A 21194-nucleotide genomic window follows, 5' to 3' on the forward strand; every position below is an offset into this window, starting at 1 on the left:
CTGGACTAGATTGCCTGGGAGAGCATGTACTTGGAAGACTTCAAGAACAGGATAGCTGAGCATCTGTGAGGAGTGACACAGCAAGTGAGTCCTGCTTTGAGCAGAGAAAGAAAATGAGTAAACAACATCTGGAAATTCTTTAAAAATTCTGTAAACATAATCAATCAGGATCTTGCAACAATCTAAGGTAACCAGTTTCCAGACAACAGTAGCAAACTATTGCAAAGAACATACAGCCTTTTCTCATGTCTGCTGCACAAACTCCCATAGAGTCCTAGAAGTCTGCTCAGTCTCCTGCAGAAGTCCTGGAACTGCTCTTGGCTACCCCTGACTTCCAAAAGACATGACCCCTCCACGAGACAGTCATGTTTCTGCCTCCCATACAAACATACACTGCAGCAATGGTAGAGCAGCAATTAACACTATTCAGTTTGTTTTCCACCTCAGTCTGGGATACTTCCTTAAATCTTTATCCAATCTCTCTCTCTCATTTTTCTGTAAGCCCAAAAGAGCTTTCAGTAGTCTATCTGGAAAGGTCTCCTGCAACAGAAAAATCAGCATATGGCCAAGAGGGGTCCATCCAAAGGACCTTTAGTTCCTCCTACCTTTCCAAATGCACCACTGAGCCTTTACAAGGGTAAGTCATCCCACAATGTACTTCATATCAATTTTTTGAAAAACTCATGTTTTTAGGGTATTATCCACACAACACACCCACCTAAATGCCAGAGCAACGCAGAAACATCTATAAAGGCATCAATGCGCCCTTGGTCTGTGATGGACAAAACAACATGGAATAGAAAGGGAGGACTTTCTGCTTGAGGCCAGAGTACACCAGGTACACATACCTCACACATTACTAGAAAAACATTATAAAACCTGGGCCTTCATTTCAACTGGGACCTCTAAGACTTTGCAGCTGATAGGAGGGAAAACAGCCAAAGTGTATTTGTGCAAGTGGGCTTTCTTGTCTCTGGGGTTAGAGGCTGGGTCTTTCTGCCTTCCCCACCCCACTATCATCAGCTCAGCTTGATTTCTCACCTGCCCTCCATCCTCTTTTCCTAACATTGTCCCCTTCATTCCTTTTTAGCGCAGTCACTAAGTACCCTCCCTCCTGCCCTCTTGAAAGATGAAATATATAAGCCATTTGCTGCCTTCGCATGCTTCCCTTTGCTTGGGGGTCAAGCGTTTTTGCTTATGCTCAGCCTCTCCCCTGTTCACTCATGTGCTCCTTCGGGCAAGGCCTCGCTACAGTTCTGTGGCTGTACAGTGCCTAGCGCAGCGGGGCCCTAATTTTCATTGCCCTTTGCTGTTACTATAAAAAACACTGAATACTGTGATTGGAATCATTATAAAATAATGATGATAATAAGGGATTTGGCAGCAAAACCCAGAAATCTGAGCGCTCACAAGTCTTACTGCTTTTACATTTGCCCATTCCCCCTCCTTTTCTTTTTTTTTGTTTTTCCTTCTGTACAGAGGAAACAGAGTATTCTTGATCTCACTGGTTTGTGCTTCCTCTGTTATTAGTGACCTCTGTGATAACCTTCCACTGAAACCCTGTGCAAGCTTTTATTCCTCCCTCCAGTCTAAACATATTCCCAGACATTCACCAACATTTAGTGGCACCGAGTGGCAAAGTGAAAGAAAGTCCCATGTTCCCCCCAGTGCCCGAAACCCAGCTACTGAAAAATTATCTGGTGTCTACTAGGCAGAGTGTGCGGTAAGTGATGGGGAGTAAAATGCTACTGTCTTTGTACTGCTCAGAGCCTCTGCAGCATATAGATCATTTGTCAGGGCCAGTTTGAGGTAGTCTCTATAAACTGGCTATTTTGCATTTGAAGCACTCACAGGACATGATGGTTCGGCTAAAAAACCATGCATTTTACATGTAATCACCAGGATAATTTGGCTGTGTATCGTGTTCCCACAACTTAATATTCTACCTACAGATGCATGATCAAGAAGAGATTCCTTAACTTTGACAGGGCACATCACATTATACTCACTTTATTATTGGAAATGATCACCCCAGGGTGCAAAAGGGAGCAAAGGCATAGTTTCATCATACTTTAAAAAAAAAAAAAGAAAAAGAAAAAGAAAAAAAACACATTTATTGCAGTATGGGATATTCCAAAGCTACAGAGCGCCACTTGCCAGTGGACAAGTGGCTACATTTTTACCTAGATTATGAAAAAAAAAAAAAAACCACACACACACTGCTCAGTCTAATGCTGTGCTGTGGAAATTTCATGTGGTTCTCCCTCTAGGGGATGAAACCTCTAGTCATACAGTTCATATCCTCAAGTAAAAGGTTGCTTCAGGTACCGAAATATGATGTTGTAACTTCTGCACCATCATACATAACTGAAAAGTCTCCTAGGTACCTCTATGCATACTTCCTGAGGTTTAGGACAGGATCTGATTCTGGACTCCTGACCTGACATTAAGTGTAAAAGGAAACCTTGACAGTTTTGATTCTTGGTAGGACAACAATGAGTTTTCCTCTCTTCTTTGATGGTTATTACAGTCTATTAAAGTTGCCTTTTCCTCCAGCTCTACAAAAACTTGAATGCACTCCCAAATGAGCAGACCAGAAAAAGTACACTCTTGAATCTCAAGCAATTGATACACTACATTTATCTGGCAATTGATCGATATCACATCTATTTTGGCATTATGTTTTTGGGTTGTTGTTGTTGGTTTTGTTTTTTTAAATCCTCCATATAAATGCCCTACTCCACAGTCTGGAAGGCAAAGGAACACGTGATGGCCCATAGCTATTTAATAAGTATACACTAAACCTTACAAAATAAAAGTAAAATGAATTATCAAACCATAAACTAAAGTTGGGTGTCTAAAATGGGCCATGGCTTTAAAAATTCAATTATAGCTTTAATAGAAACAAGTTTACTCAATATTTTAATGACCTTCTTGCATAATGGTTTTTTTTTTTTCTCCTCTCCTTTGCAAAGCCTGGCATTACTGAGGATGCATAGCAAGCCTGCCTTTCCTCTTACTACTTTAAGATTGATTAAGAAACAGAAATATTGATGCATTTATCCAAAATAACTTAATTAAATGAGGCAAAAAACAGCACACAGTAACATGTCTCAGTAGAAAACTGGAGTTGACGGAGATTAAGAAAGCTTATATTTAAAACTTCTGGATGGAAAACATTAGGACAATTAACTGAACGTCAGCAATGGAGAATACTCCAAAAAGGAAACTCATCTGATGTTTTCTTAACCAGCTTGTGGGCTCCTTTCCTAGCTTCAGTCTAGATAACCTCAGGAGGTTTGCATGCTGCCAGCGCGCGGTGGGATCTAATGTGGCACGTCTGCAAGAATGGCTGATGAGGAGAGCGTCTCAGAAGAGGAATCTGTTATCTTTGGCTGAAGCAAAGTACTGTCATTATTGAAGTAATGCCATGGTTTGGGGCTTAATGATGGGAGGTCAGTGACTGCCAGCAATGCTGGAGTCCTGCGCTCTTGGTTGCTGAGTCTGGACACTCACTTCTAGCTCCTGTTAGTTTTTAGGAGAGCTTAAGTTAGCAAAAACCCCTTAAGATAAGACTCTAGGGGCTGTTATTTCAAAGAATGGCAGCCTTCAGGACTGGGGTTTTGGAGGGGCTTTTCTTTTCTGTTTCTTTGTTTGGGAGACATAAGGATCTTGGCAAAAGCTAGAAAAATGAGGTTTAGGGGGTGCTGAACAGTAAGGATTTTATCTCCAGTTTCTTTTAAAAAAAACAACCCACGCCTTCATTTTAAGCAGAACTTCTCACACAGACGTCCAAGCTGTAATCAGCTGTGTCTAGGCTGATCTGCGTGGAGCTCAGCCGATTTTATTAGGCCCCACCAGGTGCTTCAGCAGCCTGCCTTGGCAAACCCAGTTGAAGGATTCACCAACAGATTTAAAGGACTGTAGCTGCAACAACATGGAAAAGATAGGTAAACGCCTCTGGGAGAAGCAGGGGAACTACAATTGAAAATACAAGACTCTCAAAGCAGCATCCAAGGGAATGGAACAAAGATCTTAAAATATTACCCCTAGATGTTTCCCCTCTGCAGTTGCAATTATTCCCAAAGTGCCCTGCTTAAAATAGGTTTTCAAACCATGCAAGACTAATCATTGCAATTTGGAGATGTAAGTAGACACTTACCATGCAATTCACAATTAGCTAAAGATGGTAGAAGAATCTCAGTCATGTTGGCACAGGAGATTTAAAAAAAAAAAAAAAAATCTTGCAAGAATGACATGTGATGGGAGAGTAGAGGAAGATAATTGTCATAACAAAGGGAATATGTTATTATTTATTGGCCACACTTAAGCACTGGGATCTTGGATTATAGTATCTGGTGACAAATACTGCTTGAAAATATTGTAAATATTGCTTAAAAGGTAAGATAGCTGGGTAATTCTGAATGTATTCTGCAACTAATACTTTCAAAATTCAGTTCTGGTAAGCAGAATGGCATTTCCTTTTTTGTCTTATAGAAACCTGAGGATGCCACATCTGAGCACCCTACGATCTTGTTCTCTTTGGGCTCAACCCTGATCCCACTAACATTAGAGCAACATTGCTGGTAAGACCGGCAAAAGAATTTTTAAAGCAAACTAATAACTTTAAGACTGAAATTCAGGGTAGCCCAGACTGATCAGTGACCTCCAAGCTGCTGACTGTCAAGCTCACTGGTGCAATGGCAGTCCCTACCAAAGGCCTCTCAGCCCTATGGCAATAGGGTTAACGGTTACCCACTGCCTACTTCTGCTCTCCTGGATAACGTTGGATTTTGCCCTGCTGAGCTCTGGTGGAGTTCACAGAACTCAGCTCCCCACAGGCTTAGATTTTTTTTTTTTTTTTTAAAACACCAAAGTGGCAGCTGTAAATAGATATCTTGGGTCTAATTTCTAAATCTCTCAGTATTTTAACTTGCGTTTAGGCAAAGCATTGACATATTTATCTGATTTGTCGCTATTAATTTCCTGGTTCCTTTTTTATTTTCCTCCGCCTCTTGCAGATTCACTGGGTTATGAACTGCAGTAATAACCCTTCCAAACCAATTTTTCTTCTCTAAAGCTGTTGATTTTCCACCACTCCAGTAGTGCTGGGATGCTGATTACTCCCCTCCTTCCTTACTGTACCCGGCTCTAGAAGTGCGTGCAAACAAAAAGAAGAAAAAAAAAAAAAAACCCTCAGCAATAAGTTGGCTGATTCTGGCAGCAAGACAAATCTAGCACCACACAGCAGGCAGGAAGAGAGTGCACGGCTCATCCTTTCGTTTGTGTCAGTGTATGGGAATGCTGGACATCAGCACACAGCGAAGGATTCGGCCGAAAGAACTCCTCATCGGCGCCTGAGCCCTGCTGCCATCACCCCCCTTTGGAACATACAGGTAAAAACGATACAGAAATGCTTTAGCTAACCGGATTCAGTGAAAACAGAAAGCAGTTAGAAGCAGCCCGGACAGCCTAATCTTATTCCTAGCAGGCAATGGAAGTAAACCACAGTGTACGGGCTGATAGCTGCTGTGTACATAATACCCTCTGGTGCTGTAACGTGCATGCGATTCTTCTCCTTAGAGCAAATTGTCACAAGAGGCAGTAGGGATTTTTTTGGATACACTTTGTTCAAGTTGCCTTTATAAAGATTTATAATTATTTATATAATTATACCTCTGTAATGGCAGGCTTCACAGCAACTTTGAATCAGGCAGACTGGACGCTTCCTTTTTAGCCATACTGTATCTATTCTGTATGTTACATGTACATCTATTACCAGCATGCGATGAGTGTATTGCTCATTCACTTCGTGATGTAATTTATAGTTACATTACAAAAGAATCCATCTACAAATAGCAACCATGTAATATTGATAAAGCATTTAGGAACAGAATATAAATTTCATGAGAGAGATATAGTGTCAATAATTTGCAAAAAAAGTGTCTGTGCAAGTAAATACAATTTGTTATATCAGGAACCCAAACAGAGAACATATTGCTTTGTCAGAAACTTTCTTCAAAAGAACTTCTGACATCCCAAAATTCTTTTCTCCCGCGTAGATGTCAGAAACCAAGACAGACAAGGCAAAAATCAAACCAACAGAAACTTTTGAAAATGACAAGCAAAATATTTCTTGGCTGAACAAAGGTAAGTTGCAGTGCTGATTTCTTAATCACTGGTTTGTGTTCAAATGTACTTTTCACTAGAAATTCTTTTTTGATTAAAAAAAAAAAGAATCACACAGGCTCCTTTTACAGACATAAACATGGGCCAGGATTTCTACCACAGGAATTCCATAGTTTGACATCTACAAAACATGCATGTATGTTTGCTTATGGTGCAGAACGGCCTAAATTACCAAAACGTAGAGTGACCCAAAAGCTCTTTTTTCAGGATACTTGCAGTCAATGGGGAAGCTTTATTTATTTAACCCTAACTACAATCACTAAGAACTACAGACTAATCTCTTCATTCTTGGTAAAAAGTTTTTATTAACTCAAGTGATTACAGAAGTGGATCAATGTTTGTATGGGTTTCTCAGACAGGAGTAAAAATAAACTCTGAATCTTTGGGTTTGGCACTGTATTATCTTAGAGAAAGGTAGTATAAGTTGCTTGTGGTTTCCCTTTTGTGTATATGAAATACAGACTCTCAAAAGTAGAGATGCCATAAAAGAGATATAGGGAACCTTTTCAGTTTTAAAGGCTGAAAACCTCCAGGTATTAAAGCAGTTAGTTTACATCAATTCCTGGCACTTCAAATACTATGTTCTATTTGTTAAACTACTCAAGAAGAAAAACACATACGATCATTAGTTTTCCGTATTGCATATCCCCATATGCCTAAAGATGAAAGTTCTTAGGATATATTTCTTGCTAGAAAAATTGATTTGCCAAGTTAGCACACAGCTAATTACAAGGCTGTCTTTCTGTATATTTAGCAGTCGTAGTGGAGTTACTTTATATTTCATTGCATATAGACACATCTAGAAGTTTTAAATATATACACGCATATACACACGTGTATATGTACGAAAGAACTATATGAATTAAACTGAGAGCCTCAAAGCAGATCCTTTCAAGATATATGTGATACAAATTACGTTAACCATGGTTAAGTGCAAATTACAGCTGTTAATGAAAACACTTGTATTCTAATCCTAACAAAAGTATTTTGGGAAGAGTCGAGAAGTGATCTCATATTTTGAGAACATTAACTAGGAGAGTACAGAGGAAAAATGCTCATTTATAGCAACCATTATTATGTCATCTGTAAAACGTGCATCACTATTTATTTTAACCTCATTTTGTTAATTATAAGTTGGATCTTTTAGCTGCAGGAGGGGCTGCAATAAAGTAGGCTTAAATTAACGTCTCTGCTTCGGGATCTCCAGCCAACAGATCATTGTTTATGCAGCACTTCCACAGAATGAAAATCAGCCTCAAGCAGAGCTGACTGGCCAACACGTAGGCTTTACTTGGCTGGACACCCAAAACCCTCTGCGTGCAAGGCGTCAACTAACATCAGTGGAAACTTTGCAAATGCAAGATTTGCATTTTGAGCATCACAGAGAACAATATGACAGAATGGGAACCAGGTCCCGCACTGCAAGACAACATGGCATTTCAGCTTGTAAACAACAAATCCAGAACTGGCTTGGCTATTTATTCCACCAGAGCACAGCGTAGCATGAGTCCAGGCATAGATCACAACTCTACAAAAGGCATAGTAAAGGTAGAGGGCACTTTGGCTAGTCCATAATAAGAGAAGAATTTCTGAGCAGCCGAGACGATAGGATAAGACCAACGACACAGGACCCCCCCACCCCGAGTCCCACGTGGCTGTTTATCCTCTGGTCCAAACCTACTCCAGTAGCCAGATTGCATCTCTTACAATTCTATGTTCCTGAGCTGATTTAGCTTTAGTGGTGCCCATCCACAATGTTTTGTGGCTCTCCTTTTCCTAAGGACATCCACTGTTCCGAGTTTCTTGGTCATTAGTAACATTTTAATTGCTTTGTTCTCATAGGAGAGAACTCTCTCTTTCAAAAAGAGAGCGCCAAACTCTGCCTATTGACAACTGTTCTCTCTAAAGCGTAAGAGAGCAGAAGTGGGCCTTGAAGGTCTTATGCAACAGCTGAGTCAATAAACAGCTAAAGTGTGCACCATAAGGGAAGGAAATTTTCCTCAATAAATATGAACATTGTTTTATATTATATTAGAGATTTTTACAAATTTGTTACTGTTTCCTTGCTTTAAACGCTTCTGTAGTACATGTTAGATTTTTAGAATATGGTAAGCCAAACTGTTTGGAGCAGAAGCTTTACTTCTATGTTTAAATGCTTTAAAATTACCCAGTGCATAGATGTCAGGCATTCCAATAAACAATGAATTGTGGAGAATAGACTTCTACTGTTTCCATCAGGCAGAGTAAGAAGACTGTGTGTTCTTTTAGCATCCAGTTTTAAAGAAAAGTTATTTTTATTCATGGTTTTGTATTGATTATTTGTACCTTCTAAAAGAAGCAATCATGAACCACACAGTATCAGAAATACGCGTAAGAAATATAGACTAAATTGTAGCTTTAGTATCTTTCATAGACTTCAGATTTTTTCTAATGCTTTGTAAAGAAATAGCTCAGGGACTGGTAGTGCAGTGGGTCAGCATGAAAATGAGGTATTTACTAGTTGTTCATTGCTTTGAACATTAGAAGCTATTTAAGTGGGGTGTGCGGGGAGAAGGGTTAATCTTGCTGCCAGAGTTATTTACCTTCTACTTTTTTTGAAAGAGGATATTTAATTTCTATCTTTCAGCTTCTAAAAGCTGAAATCAGAATCTCATTCGGAGGGAAAACTTCTTCCGCAAAGTAAAACAGAAACCAAACTAGCCTTGGAAAAGATATTATTACAGGAAAAAAATTGGCTGCGTTTGTAGGAACAGTACTTTGAGCAAAGTAAGACCAATTTTAAAAGATCCTTCTCACGCCTTTACCTCTCAGTAACTCACTTCTACCTGCTGCTGCGCTTGCTCACCGCTGCCATGAGTGACTCAGAAGACTGATGGGGGGGTTGGGGGGAAATGATGCATAAGCTAGCATAGTCTTGGAGAGGAACATCTATGTAATCATGGCCCTAGACTCTATAGTTTAAATGGAAAATGACACTTTTGCCTTTTCCTTTTATTTCTTGCTTATCTTACAAGTTTTTTTGGTGGAGGGACTGAGGACCTCCACGGTATATAGAGCATTATGGGACTACATTAAAATAATAAATAAAATGTAAATAAGGGGTCAGATTGGCAAATCTGTGATCGTGGTTTGCTAGACTATTAGAAAGTCCTAGAATGACCCTGTATCGCCTAATTGCTCAGTACTTAAGCCTGGGTCTGGACAACATGAGAGATTCCATAGGTTGAAGGCCTTAATAAGGACAAAGGAACGACCCCAGTCCTATCCCTAACAGTGTAAAAAAATGTAGACTGGCAGTCTTTTCTGACATATGATGGGTTTCTCAGAGCTATTATTTCTGAGGATCACACAACAGATGAGAAAATCTGTATAGAGGGTCTGCATGAGATAATTAGGTGTGAACCGATCAGAATTGGTTCCAAGTATGAACAAGCACCAAGACAAGGTAGCTCTAGATGACTTCTTGTTCATTTGACCTTAGTGCTGGCAAGAACAAACTCAAGGAAAGCCTGGGATATAGGAGGAAAGTCAGCCAATGACTCCTGTTTTCTGTAGCAGCAGAGGCAGTTACTGCTGTGGCTTTTCCACATCAGGAACAGCACTTTGTTGGAGGTGGGATGCAGATCTGGATGGAGATACAGAGTTCCTCATGCCAACAGCTATACAATATCAGGGCACAGTGAAAGGTGGGCCCATTTGCAAGGAAACTCTTGCAAATTTATCTGTTTCTGCCCTCAAAAACTGAAGCAGAACTCCTCAATACATGTGCATCCAACTCACACGTATTTTGCTCTGTGACACGCACAAAACGACGGGTTAGTGAGATCGCCCTGCGGGTCTGTGAAGAGTCTCATGCATGATGCTCAGAGAGCTCACACTAACACTACCACAAGAGTTGTCTACTTCCAAAAAATAAAAATGCAGTGGGTTAAACCGCAGTAGCGAAACTTCATAGCTTCACTGGAGTGTTGCCTATCTGTTAACAGAGCAGGCAGGCCAATAACACAGTAGTTTAGTTGATCTATAAAATATGAATATATATGTATAGACATCTATGTATAGGTAAAGAAACACCAATTTAACTTGCAAGTAGTACTAAAGAAGTGTGCTTTACATGGATCTGAGTCCCACCTGTTGCACATCTTGCTGGTGGATGAAATTAGCAGGCCATCATATCCCAGGTAAAAAAGATCTCTACAGGCTCCTAATCTGGCACAAACAGCTACTTAAGAGTGCCCGTGAAATCTGGAAGCCACACTAAAATGCTTTTATAAGTGCAGTACCCAAGGATGACTAACACTCCCAAGAGCTGACTGAAGGATGCTCCCGCCTTGCCCAGCACAGAGCTGGCTCCTCCATGTAGACCAGGGCTCTTTCCTCCCTGGTAGTAATATAGTGCATGAATAGCAGCCATCTGCTGGGAAGGGAGGTCAAGGCAGAGCTAAATTCACACCAGCTTCAGCATGTGGCTTTTGGAGTTCCTTACAAACGTTTAATCTCGCCGTATCACTTGATGATTATAGCCATATGGATACATGGGAGCAGGCAGGAGCTTATCTGACTGACATAAGGCTGTAAAAGGTGACACTGATTTTGCACAGGAGGCCAGCAATGGTCTGTTCACTATTTCTGCGTCCATTGCAAGGGATTAAACCTGAGGGGAAAACGCGCCAGGGCCTAATACTGCCCTCCTACGGTTTCATTCAAAAGTGACGGGGGTATCTCAGGAAAACAGATCCAAACTGCACAGAAATGAAATTTCATTTCAGGATATTTTCCACACAAAGCCCTTCTGTTTTATGCTGCCCAGCTGTGTACACAAATGCCCTCCATATATAACTTCCAGCAAAAAGTTAATGAAATGGCATCCTTGCTCTCCAGCCAAAAGTATAACTAAAATGTTAATCTCAAGACTTTTTCCAAAATAGCCCCTTTCTGCACTAAAATTCTCATAAATCAGAAAGATTTTGTCAGAAATAAGCCTGTTTTCATTGTCTTGCAAACAGTAAAGTGTCTAACTTTGGTTTCTTTAATCAGCTGCTCTAGCCAGCAGATTTTCACTGTAGAGTGAAATTCAGCCCTGTACTGAGGGTCAGGATGAGGTCAGCACTTAAACCATAAAATAGGGCTTAAGTGCTAAATAGAGCCTCTGTTCAGGATTATATTTCACCCCTCTAAGGACCACAATTCATATGAAAAGGCAGATTTACTCATATCATAGATGGGGCTGTAGTGTCATTATTCAAATAATACCTTATTCCACAAGTAATCCCACTGGGTGAGGTTGTGCCGCATTTCTTAATGGTACATCCCAAAAATCTGACACTGGAGTAGTCTATTCCTAATTGCACCTCACCATAACATCCTGCAGCCTGCCCCTGGAATACATTCCTGGTAGTAATAGCAAAACCCTCAGCTTCTGTAGCACTCAAATGCCTTTTCCCCAGCACATCCCCTTGCCTAGATACCTAGGGGATTTAAGAGACTTTTACAAGAAGCAGTAACACAGGAAGGACATAACATCATGAAACTGATTTTGCACAAGGAGAATTCTCCCAGATAAATTCCCAGTTCTTTCACAGACCTCCAGCTTTCTGCAAGGGCTAGAGTAATGGTTAACACTTTTGTACTTTACTTTCAGAGAGAGTATTCTCAGCACAACATTCTGATCTGACTTGCACCAATGCATTTAGGGAGTTAAATTTTAAAAATTTCTTTCTGGACACTCAGAAATCAGTGAATGTAATTCTACACAAACACTTAGACACTTGTTTTCTGAATTTTGCTGAATTTTTGGGTCCAGAAGCTTTTTTACATCTTCTTCCAGACTGAAGTCACTGGATTGAAGAGCTTTATAAAAGTCTGACAGCAAAGAAATACTTCTCACTTTCATGTAACACAGAAAATGCCAAATGCCTATAAGATGCATGCTAGAAATCTAAGTAGACTGTTTCCAGGTAAGAACCACAAAGAAAAAAAAAGTGCATTTAAAAACCGATGACAAGGATCCCAGGGGGCTCAAATTCCTGGAAGATGCCTTCTCAGCTTCAGGACTATGACCAAATGAATTAATCAAGACAACCCTTCCTTTAAGCTGTAAAACAGCAGATTTAAAGACTCTCTTCCAATGGAGAGGGAGTACATGAAATCTACAATGGTCCCAGCTCACCGATCCTAATTATAGTTTTATAAACTCAGTGGTCCTTGATCTTTGAACTGCAGAGTCCTTGGAAATGAAAGACTTTGAATTCTACCATAAAGGTGGAACGTTCAGTAAAGACAGTAATGCTTCTCTGAATAGTAGTCTTTAAAAAAGTCACACTCTTATGCTGGATATTGACCGTGAAAACATCGGAAGCAATGTTGACTTAGGTGAATTTGTTCCCCAGATGAAGAAAAATGTCCATTTCTCTCAACTGCCAGTGCTGGGAAACACCTGAAGATTTTCTTTGTCTCATAGACCCCCAAAAGGTCTTGCAGAGCAAATTCTATACCACTTTTCAGCAAATTTGTCATAGTTTTGCCTTTGGTTGTGTGAGTCTAGGAGAAAAACAGAACTCCCCACTATAACTCAGATACTCATGAGCTGCACATTTTCTCAGTGCCAGAGAAGAGCTCACATCTCCCAGGGCTTCTGGAGTGCTTCCTGCTTACGATGGCACACTGTGGTGCACGAAAAATCTTAGCCTAATTGTCAGGATCAAAATGATATGGAATTCCACCAAATTAAGGGAGTTGCATTGGCTTGCAAAAAATTTAATATGTCCTGGTATGTTTAACACAAACACCTGTAACCATTTTATGGCATAAATGAGGTAGCAGTGAAACACACCATTCACAGGTTGTCTCTTTTTCACCATTTCAGATTGAAGAGGGAAGTGTCAAAAGCAAAACTGGTCTCCCAGCTCTAAGAGCACAAGCCAGAAAGATGCATGTAGTGGACAGAATAACTAGCCTGTATGAATTAAAAGAACACTATTAAAACTGATAAGTATTTCAGAAGATTCACAATTTGTAATGCTCCTGATCCTATATCCTCTCCCTATCAGGAATTTCATTGGCATTTGACTCCAGTACATGCATGACTTCCAGAAACTGGTTTGCTTCTCTTCAAATATGAAAGTGCAGCACACTGATGGTTTCTTTAATCAACTTTAGCCAACACTTCCGAAAGCTCAAAAAAACCCAAGCGTTACTTGTATTCCTCGTAATCTGGAGTAATGCGAAGAGCATTGGGGGTTATTCTCACTTTGTTCTGGAGGGAAACGATAAGACCTTGGAATCTAATTGTGTATTAGATGTCCAAAAACCATGAAGAAAATAGACATTTCAAACCTATTAGTGAGCTTTTAATTCATTTATAAAGCTTTTAATTCCTTAATAGGAATCCCATCAGAACACAACTATTGTGCAAGCCTGATTTACTGTTACCCTGAGCTTGAAGGCTTTTAATAGTGGTTGTAAACAGTTCAGTGCCAGTTTCCAGCTATGCACTGTTCGGTCAAGAGCAAATCGTCACTTGGTCTAACACATGCTAGTAAAATTCGGGCATTTTTCAAAATTTCTGTTTCACAGAAAAGTTACTGAGCTCCAGTTCCAACAAAACTTCCAGTTCCAGTTTTGTTTTCAACAAAAACAGATCTCCAAACGTCAGAATTCCTCAAGTAGAAATTCAGGTTTGTGACCAGCTCCAGCAACCACATTTGTCATTTCAGACTTTTTTCATAGCAAAAGTTTCTCTTTGAATTCTATCAATTTTCAGATGATGTTTTACAGCCTTGCAAATTATACACCGATACGTAGAGCCAAATTGTCAGTCATACTGAGATGTAAAACAAAATCTGACTGAACCCCTCTGATACAAAGGCCATCCAGGAAATTAAGGATAATTAGATTATGAAAAAAAAAAAAAAGGAAGATTCATTCATTCTCCAAAATGCCACTGCTTCTAAGTGCTCAAAACAAATTGCAGAAGATGGGCTAAATCCTGGGCATGCAAGTTATCTATTGTTTATGGTGTTATGGCTACAGGTTATGACGATAAGCATTACAAGAAAAGCTTAGACAAAGATCAAAAGTGAAATTAGTTGAAAGATTGATTGTGTTAGCTGAGGTTCAAAGAAATTGCTTTCCTATCAATTTTTTAAATAAGTATTTAGGATAAATCCATAATAGAGAGATAGTTAGACACTAAGACTGATTTCTTTAGATGCCAAGAATTAGACAAACAGAAGCTTTAGCCATTTGAACTTTGTAGGAAACTATATTTTCAAAAAGAAAATGGCACCACGTATCTGCAAGGTAAGCTCTGAGTCTTAAAGGCAAGACCCTGTTCAGCACCTAGACACCTGCCTTATATTTAACTGCATTGAGATTCACCAGTCAGGCTCTTTTTTAAGATATCCCATACAAGACCAGACAAGGGGTTTCTATCATAAAACACTTATTAAAATAGCTTAATGATTACCAAGTTCATCTGGGACTTAAAATCTGGGCTGATAGCACATAACTGCATGCAAGGACTTGTGAATTCGCATCTCCCAGAAAAAATCCCCAGGCACCAGCCTATCAAATATTCTACCTAGTATTGTGTTTCAGAGAGTCCCAAACATCCAAGTTTGGATGGACAACTCAAACTCATTGCTCTAGAGAGATTGGGAACGACTACCAGCAGGTAGGACACTTGAATGAGCAGTAGGAGACTGGCTCTAGTCCCTGCTACAGAGAGTATTTGGCACTTACACATGTGAGTTTGGGAAAAGAATATACTTTAACTTTCTGGACAGAGAACACTTCCTAGAGCAGGCAGAGAGTGATATGAGCCCAGGTGACACACTGTTCACTAGCTATTCTGACCAGTAGGGTATCACTCAAGTAGGCGGGAAGGGACTAGATCATCTCCTCCTGCTCTACTTGTGGAGCGGTGGCTGGCTGAGGTGACCGATACAAATGGAGCAATCCTAAATCCGCTGAGGTGGTTCTCCTCCCTGGCACTTCCTAGTAGTTTCCCTAGCTTTCATTCCTCTTGTTACCATACCTCTCCCATCAGCTTATTGTTCCTAGTTACCTCATTCTCTCCATCTGCCGAACAGAGTTGAAACTGGGACTCTGGAGACTACTAGGCACAAGGGCACATACAAAAATTAGGGGCAGAAACCCCCATCCAAGTTTCTTGACAGTTCTTACTACAAATGAGAGTAATCACTTTGAAGAGAACTGCACAAGGCCTCTTTACCACCTAAGTGATATCTACATGGTACAAGAGATCCTTGCTGTCCCCCTAAACCAGATTAATTTTCATTCTATAAAAGTTAAACAGTCTCTTAAGGTCTCCTGATTATGTAGTCTCATTCTAGTTTCAGTCTTTAATCTCAATGAACACATTAGATAGAAACAAGCAAACACAATTAAGTAAATCATAAATTCAGATGGATTGTTTGTTATCTGTCCACATAACGTGCTTATGATTGCTGCAGTTAAAGATGATAATGTTTCTTCTCACACACAAATGAATATACACAGTACAGAAATATGTGCAGCAAGAAAAACTTCTGCCTGAACATATCAGTAGGCTCCAGAGATAGAGGAGATGCACTGCTCTGCGTTAGTTGCCATGCTAGTGATGAGAACCGATTATTAACAAAAATTATGGTTCTCCGTACCTTTGCTGAAATACGCCTACATGCAGCATCAAAAGAAAGAAAACGCTATTGCAAATCAAAGACATAGATGTCAATTTCCCCCAAAATCTTGGCTAATAAGTTGTGATAGGAACCCAGTTTTGCAATACTACTGCACCTGTAATTAAAAAGTGGATGCATGGGTAAATGTGATCACTTAAATAAGTTCTTCAGAGTAAAACAATACAGGTCAAATTAATATCTTCCTACTAAAGCAAGACCATCAGGAATTAGATTTACAAAGAACAGTCTTACCTGCTGTGTGATCTTTGTAAACATAGTTGTCTAAGAAAAAACTTAAACCGTTTTTACAGTAAATTGTCAGTTGTCATGTGCATATGACAACTAACACGCATGGGCAAAATGCAATCACTCATCTGTAGATACAACTTGGGTGCCAAAACCAAAGTTGGATTCTCTAATTCTTCTTTATGGTTCCCAAAGTATTTTTAAAGTAAATTGTTTCAGACATGTGTTCAGCTTAACTGATGATTATTACTCAGATAAGCATTTCTCAGTCATTAGTCTAATTTGTTTTTTTTTTTTTTTTTTTAACAGTTGTGTAGTGTAACATAGAATTACATTTGGATTTTGAACTTTCAAATTTAAGCTAAATTTAAAAACACACTACACTTTTTCCCCCTAACTAGAATCATTTACCAACTATGTTCAGTCTTCGTTCTCAAATACAGCAGTTCCCATGGTCATGTTCTTATATATTGCTGAAGCCAGATTCAGTCTGGTAGTTGGCGATCTCTAGCCTTCTAGTGTTTGACTTGTGTTGAGAGTCAAAAGAAGGGTCACTTCCAGGTTAACTCTCACCCATGCTTTATGCTGGCTTTCTAAACGACACGCACACTTACCTACAGAGAGTTTCAAAAGAAGTTGAGAGGAGTCATAGAAAAATATGGAGTACCTCCTCAGGTGATTCCAGTTTCGTAGGGCTGCCTCATATGACATACTTCTAACAGGTACTCTTCTTTCAGCTTTCCGCCTTTAAGTTGCACTCACTTTGCGTACTCATTCAGCACCAAAGGAGTCAAAATTAAACTAAATAATCATAGTTTACTTCTCTTTTGTCAATTAACGGAAGCCTAATATGCTAGCCAATGCACACTATAACAGGTGCAACAGTTCCGGATTTGAGTCAAATCAAGTTGAAATTGAATGCTTTTGAATTAAGACTGTAATATAGACTTATTGTCTATGTTGACTGCAGGTCCTAAAGTTACACCGTGGCTGATAAATCCTCATTGACAAAGTATTTCTGACTGTAGTGAATCCACTTTGACAGTAAATGGGCAAAGGGGAAGATAAAAGAATGGAAAAAAAAACCCTCAACAAATTCATAACTGAATGAAAGCCTCCTCACTTAACTTTGCTTCTTCCTCAACAATTTCTGTTGTATGCCAATACTATCCTAGGAAATAAAACCAAATAAAGTCCTATGATGATAAATTAACTTTTTTTCCTAACCTACGGAAAAAAATGAAGAAATTCTGTATCAGCTGAAATTTTAAATCTTTGAAGTCTAAACACGTATTTCGGAACTAGGCAATACAGTAGAAGAGAGGGCGAGAGGGAAAGAAAGTAAAGAGCACCACAAGAAAAACTAACCATGGCCCCTGGTAGTCCTTCTGCTTAAGCAGAAGGTTGTCACAATATATAGGCTACTTCAGATATTTTTAATGTTTGTATTTTAAAATACTATTGATATTTTAAAACAAGACATACATAAGAAAGACCTACAGTAAAGTTTTTGAAATATGTCTGATCCAGTCTCAAGCTAAGCAGTGATGATTTGATGTTTCTAGTTTAATTATGATTTAAATAGACAAATAGTTTATGATTTTATGTAGATATTCACTTTCAGAAATAAAAGTTTAATATGATACCTTATCTCAAGAAGAATTGGCTGAGCTATAATGACTTTGGGCTATATTTACTGTCCCTTCTATCTGGAAAAATCATTTGTCCGGTACCTAACAGAGACAGGAAGACTGCAAAGGACCACCGAGACAGGCTCTGAATATACCCTGCTGACCCGGTGAAGGCAGCCAGCTATGGGTCAGGCTTTGGTGCACACATTTTTGATATTGCCCATGTAGCGTAGGAAAGCAAATATTACACAGACTAAAGAAATCGCGAGGCAGGTGCTGTGAATAATATTCTCATCATGGAGGTGAAGTGTTAAAGATTTTTTGACTCTCTCATAGAGACACCTAGGCTGGATTCACCCATTCTCCTCTGAAAGCTCATTCCACAGATGGATACCATTAATTCGGGAAGATTTCCTCCTGACTCACACTCTCGGATGCTAACTTTATGGTCAGTCCCGTCTCAGAAGAGACGGCAATCACAACACAAAGAAAATCCAAACAGAAGTGGAAGTTCACCCCACTAGCACTTGGAGGGAATCACCAGCAGTTGTAGAAGGATAGTAGAGTCTCCATGCCTTAAATGTTTTTCATGCAAAATAAAATATAAAGCTAAGCAGTGGTTTTACAGTATGACACAGCAGTATTACTTGCATTAGGCCAATTTACCACTTATGATAGCAGTAATAGCACTAAAAGCCAATAAAAGCAGTCTGTTCGTTCAGAGATTGGCTTTTATGGCTTATTCTAAATATTATAAAGTGAATCAAAAGCTGTCATTATAGTGTCTAAAAAGCCTTCGTACCTTGTAAGCAAACAGTGTGACTTTGACAAATAATCATTAATATGCCTGCGTGAGACCAGGGCTAAAAGAGAAAGAAAAAGGAAAACCCAATATTTCACTTTACATAAGTCATTAAGATCATTTCAGTTAAATTTCACACAAAATAAAACAGCTTTATATGTAAAAAGCCATAATTTTCCTACGTTTTATTTAAATCTGTGAATATACTTCTTCATAGAACAGAAAGTTGTCAGATAACCAAGCAACGAGTGATTGAACTATAATGACGTATTCTCATCAGCTTTGGGAAAACAAACGCTGCCCATGTCTGGGTAGTGCACTTCAGCCCTGTCAGGCAGACAATGTCGTGCCTAACTTGAACTTTCTTTGGCTCTCATCCTGCCTGAGGTCCCCAAGAGGCACAGCACCTTTCGCCTTCTTCTTCTTGCTTCACAAGAATTAGTTTACAGTAGCCCTGGAAAGGCATAATTTATCTCCTCTCTCATACCTGGCCAGTTACTCTTCCAAGAAACCCAGAGGGAGCAGAGCCAAGGCTCTAGCAGCCCTCAACCACACTCCACCTACCTCATGCCAACTTGGTTGCAGACAGAAGCATCCAGAGAGAGAACTGGATACAGAACATTGTAGACAGATGGAAAATTTAGGCAGGTCAAGCAAGGAATACATAGGATTTCCTCTTCCATAGAGCCCAGAGAGCAAGTCTAGAGCAAGTCCTCTTTGATTCTGAAGTTTCCCAACTTGAGTCACTGCCATTTGCCAGCCCTAGTCTTTGAAACCTCTTGAACAGCACTGCCCAATGTGTAAGCAGTCACCAACAACGGTCAGAATAAAGATTTGGACTTATCACCAGCTTCCCAGGACAACTATTACTAGCAAAGTTGCAGTACTTTGAATGCAATTTCCAGATATGGTTTTGTGGTTGAATTTGAGGAGGGAGGGAGGCAAAGAGATGGACAGGCAAATCACCTTACTATTGTGATTGTACAGTCATGTTGTGGGGTCTGCAACACTGCTTCTTTACATAGCTCTCCCATTGTATAATCAGGTGAATCTTAGAGATTTGTTACTTAAGGTTGCATCCCCAATGGAATAGCCCTGATGACTCGGCAAATGCCGTCTGTTTTGGACCCCTGTGGGTAGGCATTACTCAGGCTATTTGGTGTCAGGGCTGTGCTGGTAAGGTGGACAAACAGGCAGCATAGCAGGAGCTTCAGGAACATCATGTTGCTCCACTGTTCGATCTGATGCTACGTTGACTCTGCGAGGCTCTGGCTGCAACACCTTTTTCTCTAGGGGGCTATGGATTTTAAAAATTTTTGGATTTTGAGGGCAGGCAGCTCCCTGCAGCTGGCAGAGACATCTGGCTGGGTACAGCTCAGGCTGCCTGCTAACCTTCCTGCTCATCCTTCAGGCTGCCCTCACTGCTGATCCTGGCTACTGCTGGTAAGATGACATCTCTCTATGTGACTGTACCCACAGGTCCCAGTCTATGCCTCTAGCTAAACTACTGCTCTACAGTCAAAGACTCCCAGTGCAGCCCAGTAAATGTGATTTTGTCATTACCAGTGAAGGGCCAGAAGCCTTGCCTTGAGCTGACAGTGCAGGGTCTCAGGGTGTGTCTGAAGTTTTCTTGGCCTGAGCTGGTTTTAGCTTGCTGTAAAAGCTCCAACAGTCAAGTGACTATTGCCTGATGTGTTTGAAATTAGCTCTGGGAATACCACACACAGAAAAGGATGGTCAAATCTAGCTAGCTGTTGGGTCACAAACAATATCCCTTTATATATGACAACTGAGGATTGGAGAAGCTATCATGCAACTTTCAGATTTTAGCTAGGAACCAAGGAAAACAAAGCAGGCTGTGTTAAGAAAATGTATAAAAAGAAAATCAAGTAGACCCCAAGACTGTGGGGGAAGAAAGAATTAACATCACACTCCTCCCAGAAAAGACCACCCCTCTCCATTTTGCTTGAGGGAAACATTATGGGGGAAAGGAGGCAGCTGTACAACAGTTTTGAATCTAATATCAAGGCTTTTCTCTATTAAAGAACTTGAGCTGCTAGACACATAAGCATTAACTGGACTAACAGTAAAATCTTAGCTGCATACACACTGTGTGTTCCTTTTACCCATGAAAAACTTTTTCACTGTAACATCAGTAAGTGGATCTGGGAGCTCCAACTATTGTCAGCATCCTGAGCTGAGAAAGGGACTCTGCCCTTCGGTTCACTGCCTGCCATGCCTCCTCAGCCCCCCGAGCAACAAGCAGCAGCTCCTTAATCAGGCTGCCAGCGTGTCCAGCTTCTGGACCGAAGATCAGGCCATGCAACCACAGAAAAAGCCTAGGACAGACTGATGACCTTGGGCCAGATCTGTCAAGCCTCAGGTGTCAAGTACAAGCCTTGGACAGTTGGCTCAAGTGCTCATGCTCTCACAGTGACAGTGCTGTATACCAGGGAGTTTTCTTGGCTATTGCTGTTTGTAGTTTTGGGGCCCTGCTACAATGGCAAGCTAGCATGCTTGCAGGTGAAGGTGTTACATGATATGCCGTGCAGCTGTATTGAATGCACAGGCCCATGCGATAGCAGAAACGTGGTGCTATACTGCCAGGGGAATCGTTCCACCTAACAGGGCCCTTTAAGGGCC

At 40.2% G+C, this 21194-nt stretch overlaps 1 protein-coding gene across 1 annotated transcript in view; it reads left to right on the forward strand.

The window, feature by feature from the left end:
* The first annotated feature begins 5271 nt into the window (after nt 1-5271).
* Nucleotides 5272-21194, forward strand: part of MDFIC2 (MyoD family inhibitor domain containing 2) — a 50404-nt gene continuing 34481 nt past the window's right edge. The window contains exons 1-2 of the mRNA XM_068907147.1: nt 5272-5396; nt 6063-6150. Of these exons, the coding sequence (XP_068763248.1) occupies nt 6063-6150 (88 nt within the window). The 5' untranslated portion in view covers nt 5272-5396. The remainder of the gene's footprint in view (nt 5397-6062; nt 6151-21194) is intronic.

The sequence above is a fragment of the Struthio camelus genome, chromosome 14, assembly GCF_040807025.1.
Source record: "Struthio camelus isolate bStrCam1 chromosome 14, bStrCam1.hap1, whole genome shotgun sequence".
In the NCBI taxonomy this organism is placed as follows: Eukaryota; Metazoa; Chordata; class Aves; order Struthioniformes; family Struthionidae; genus Struthio; species Struthio camelus.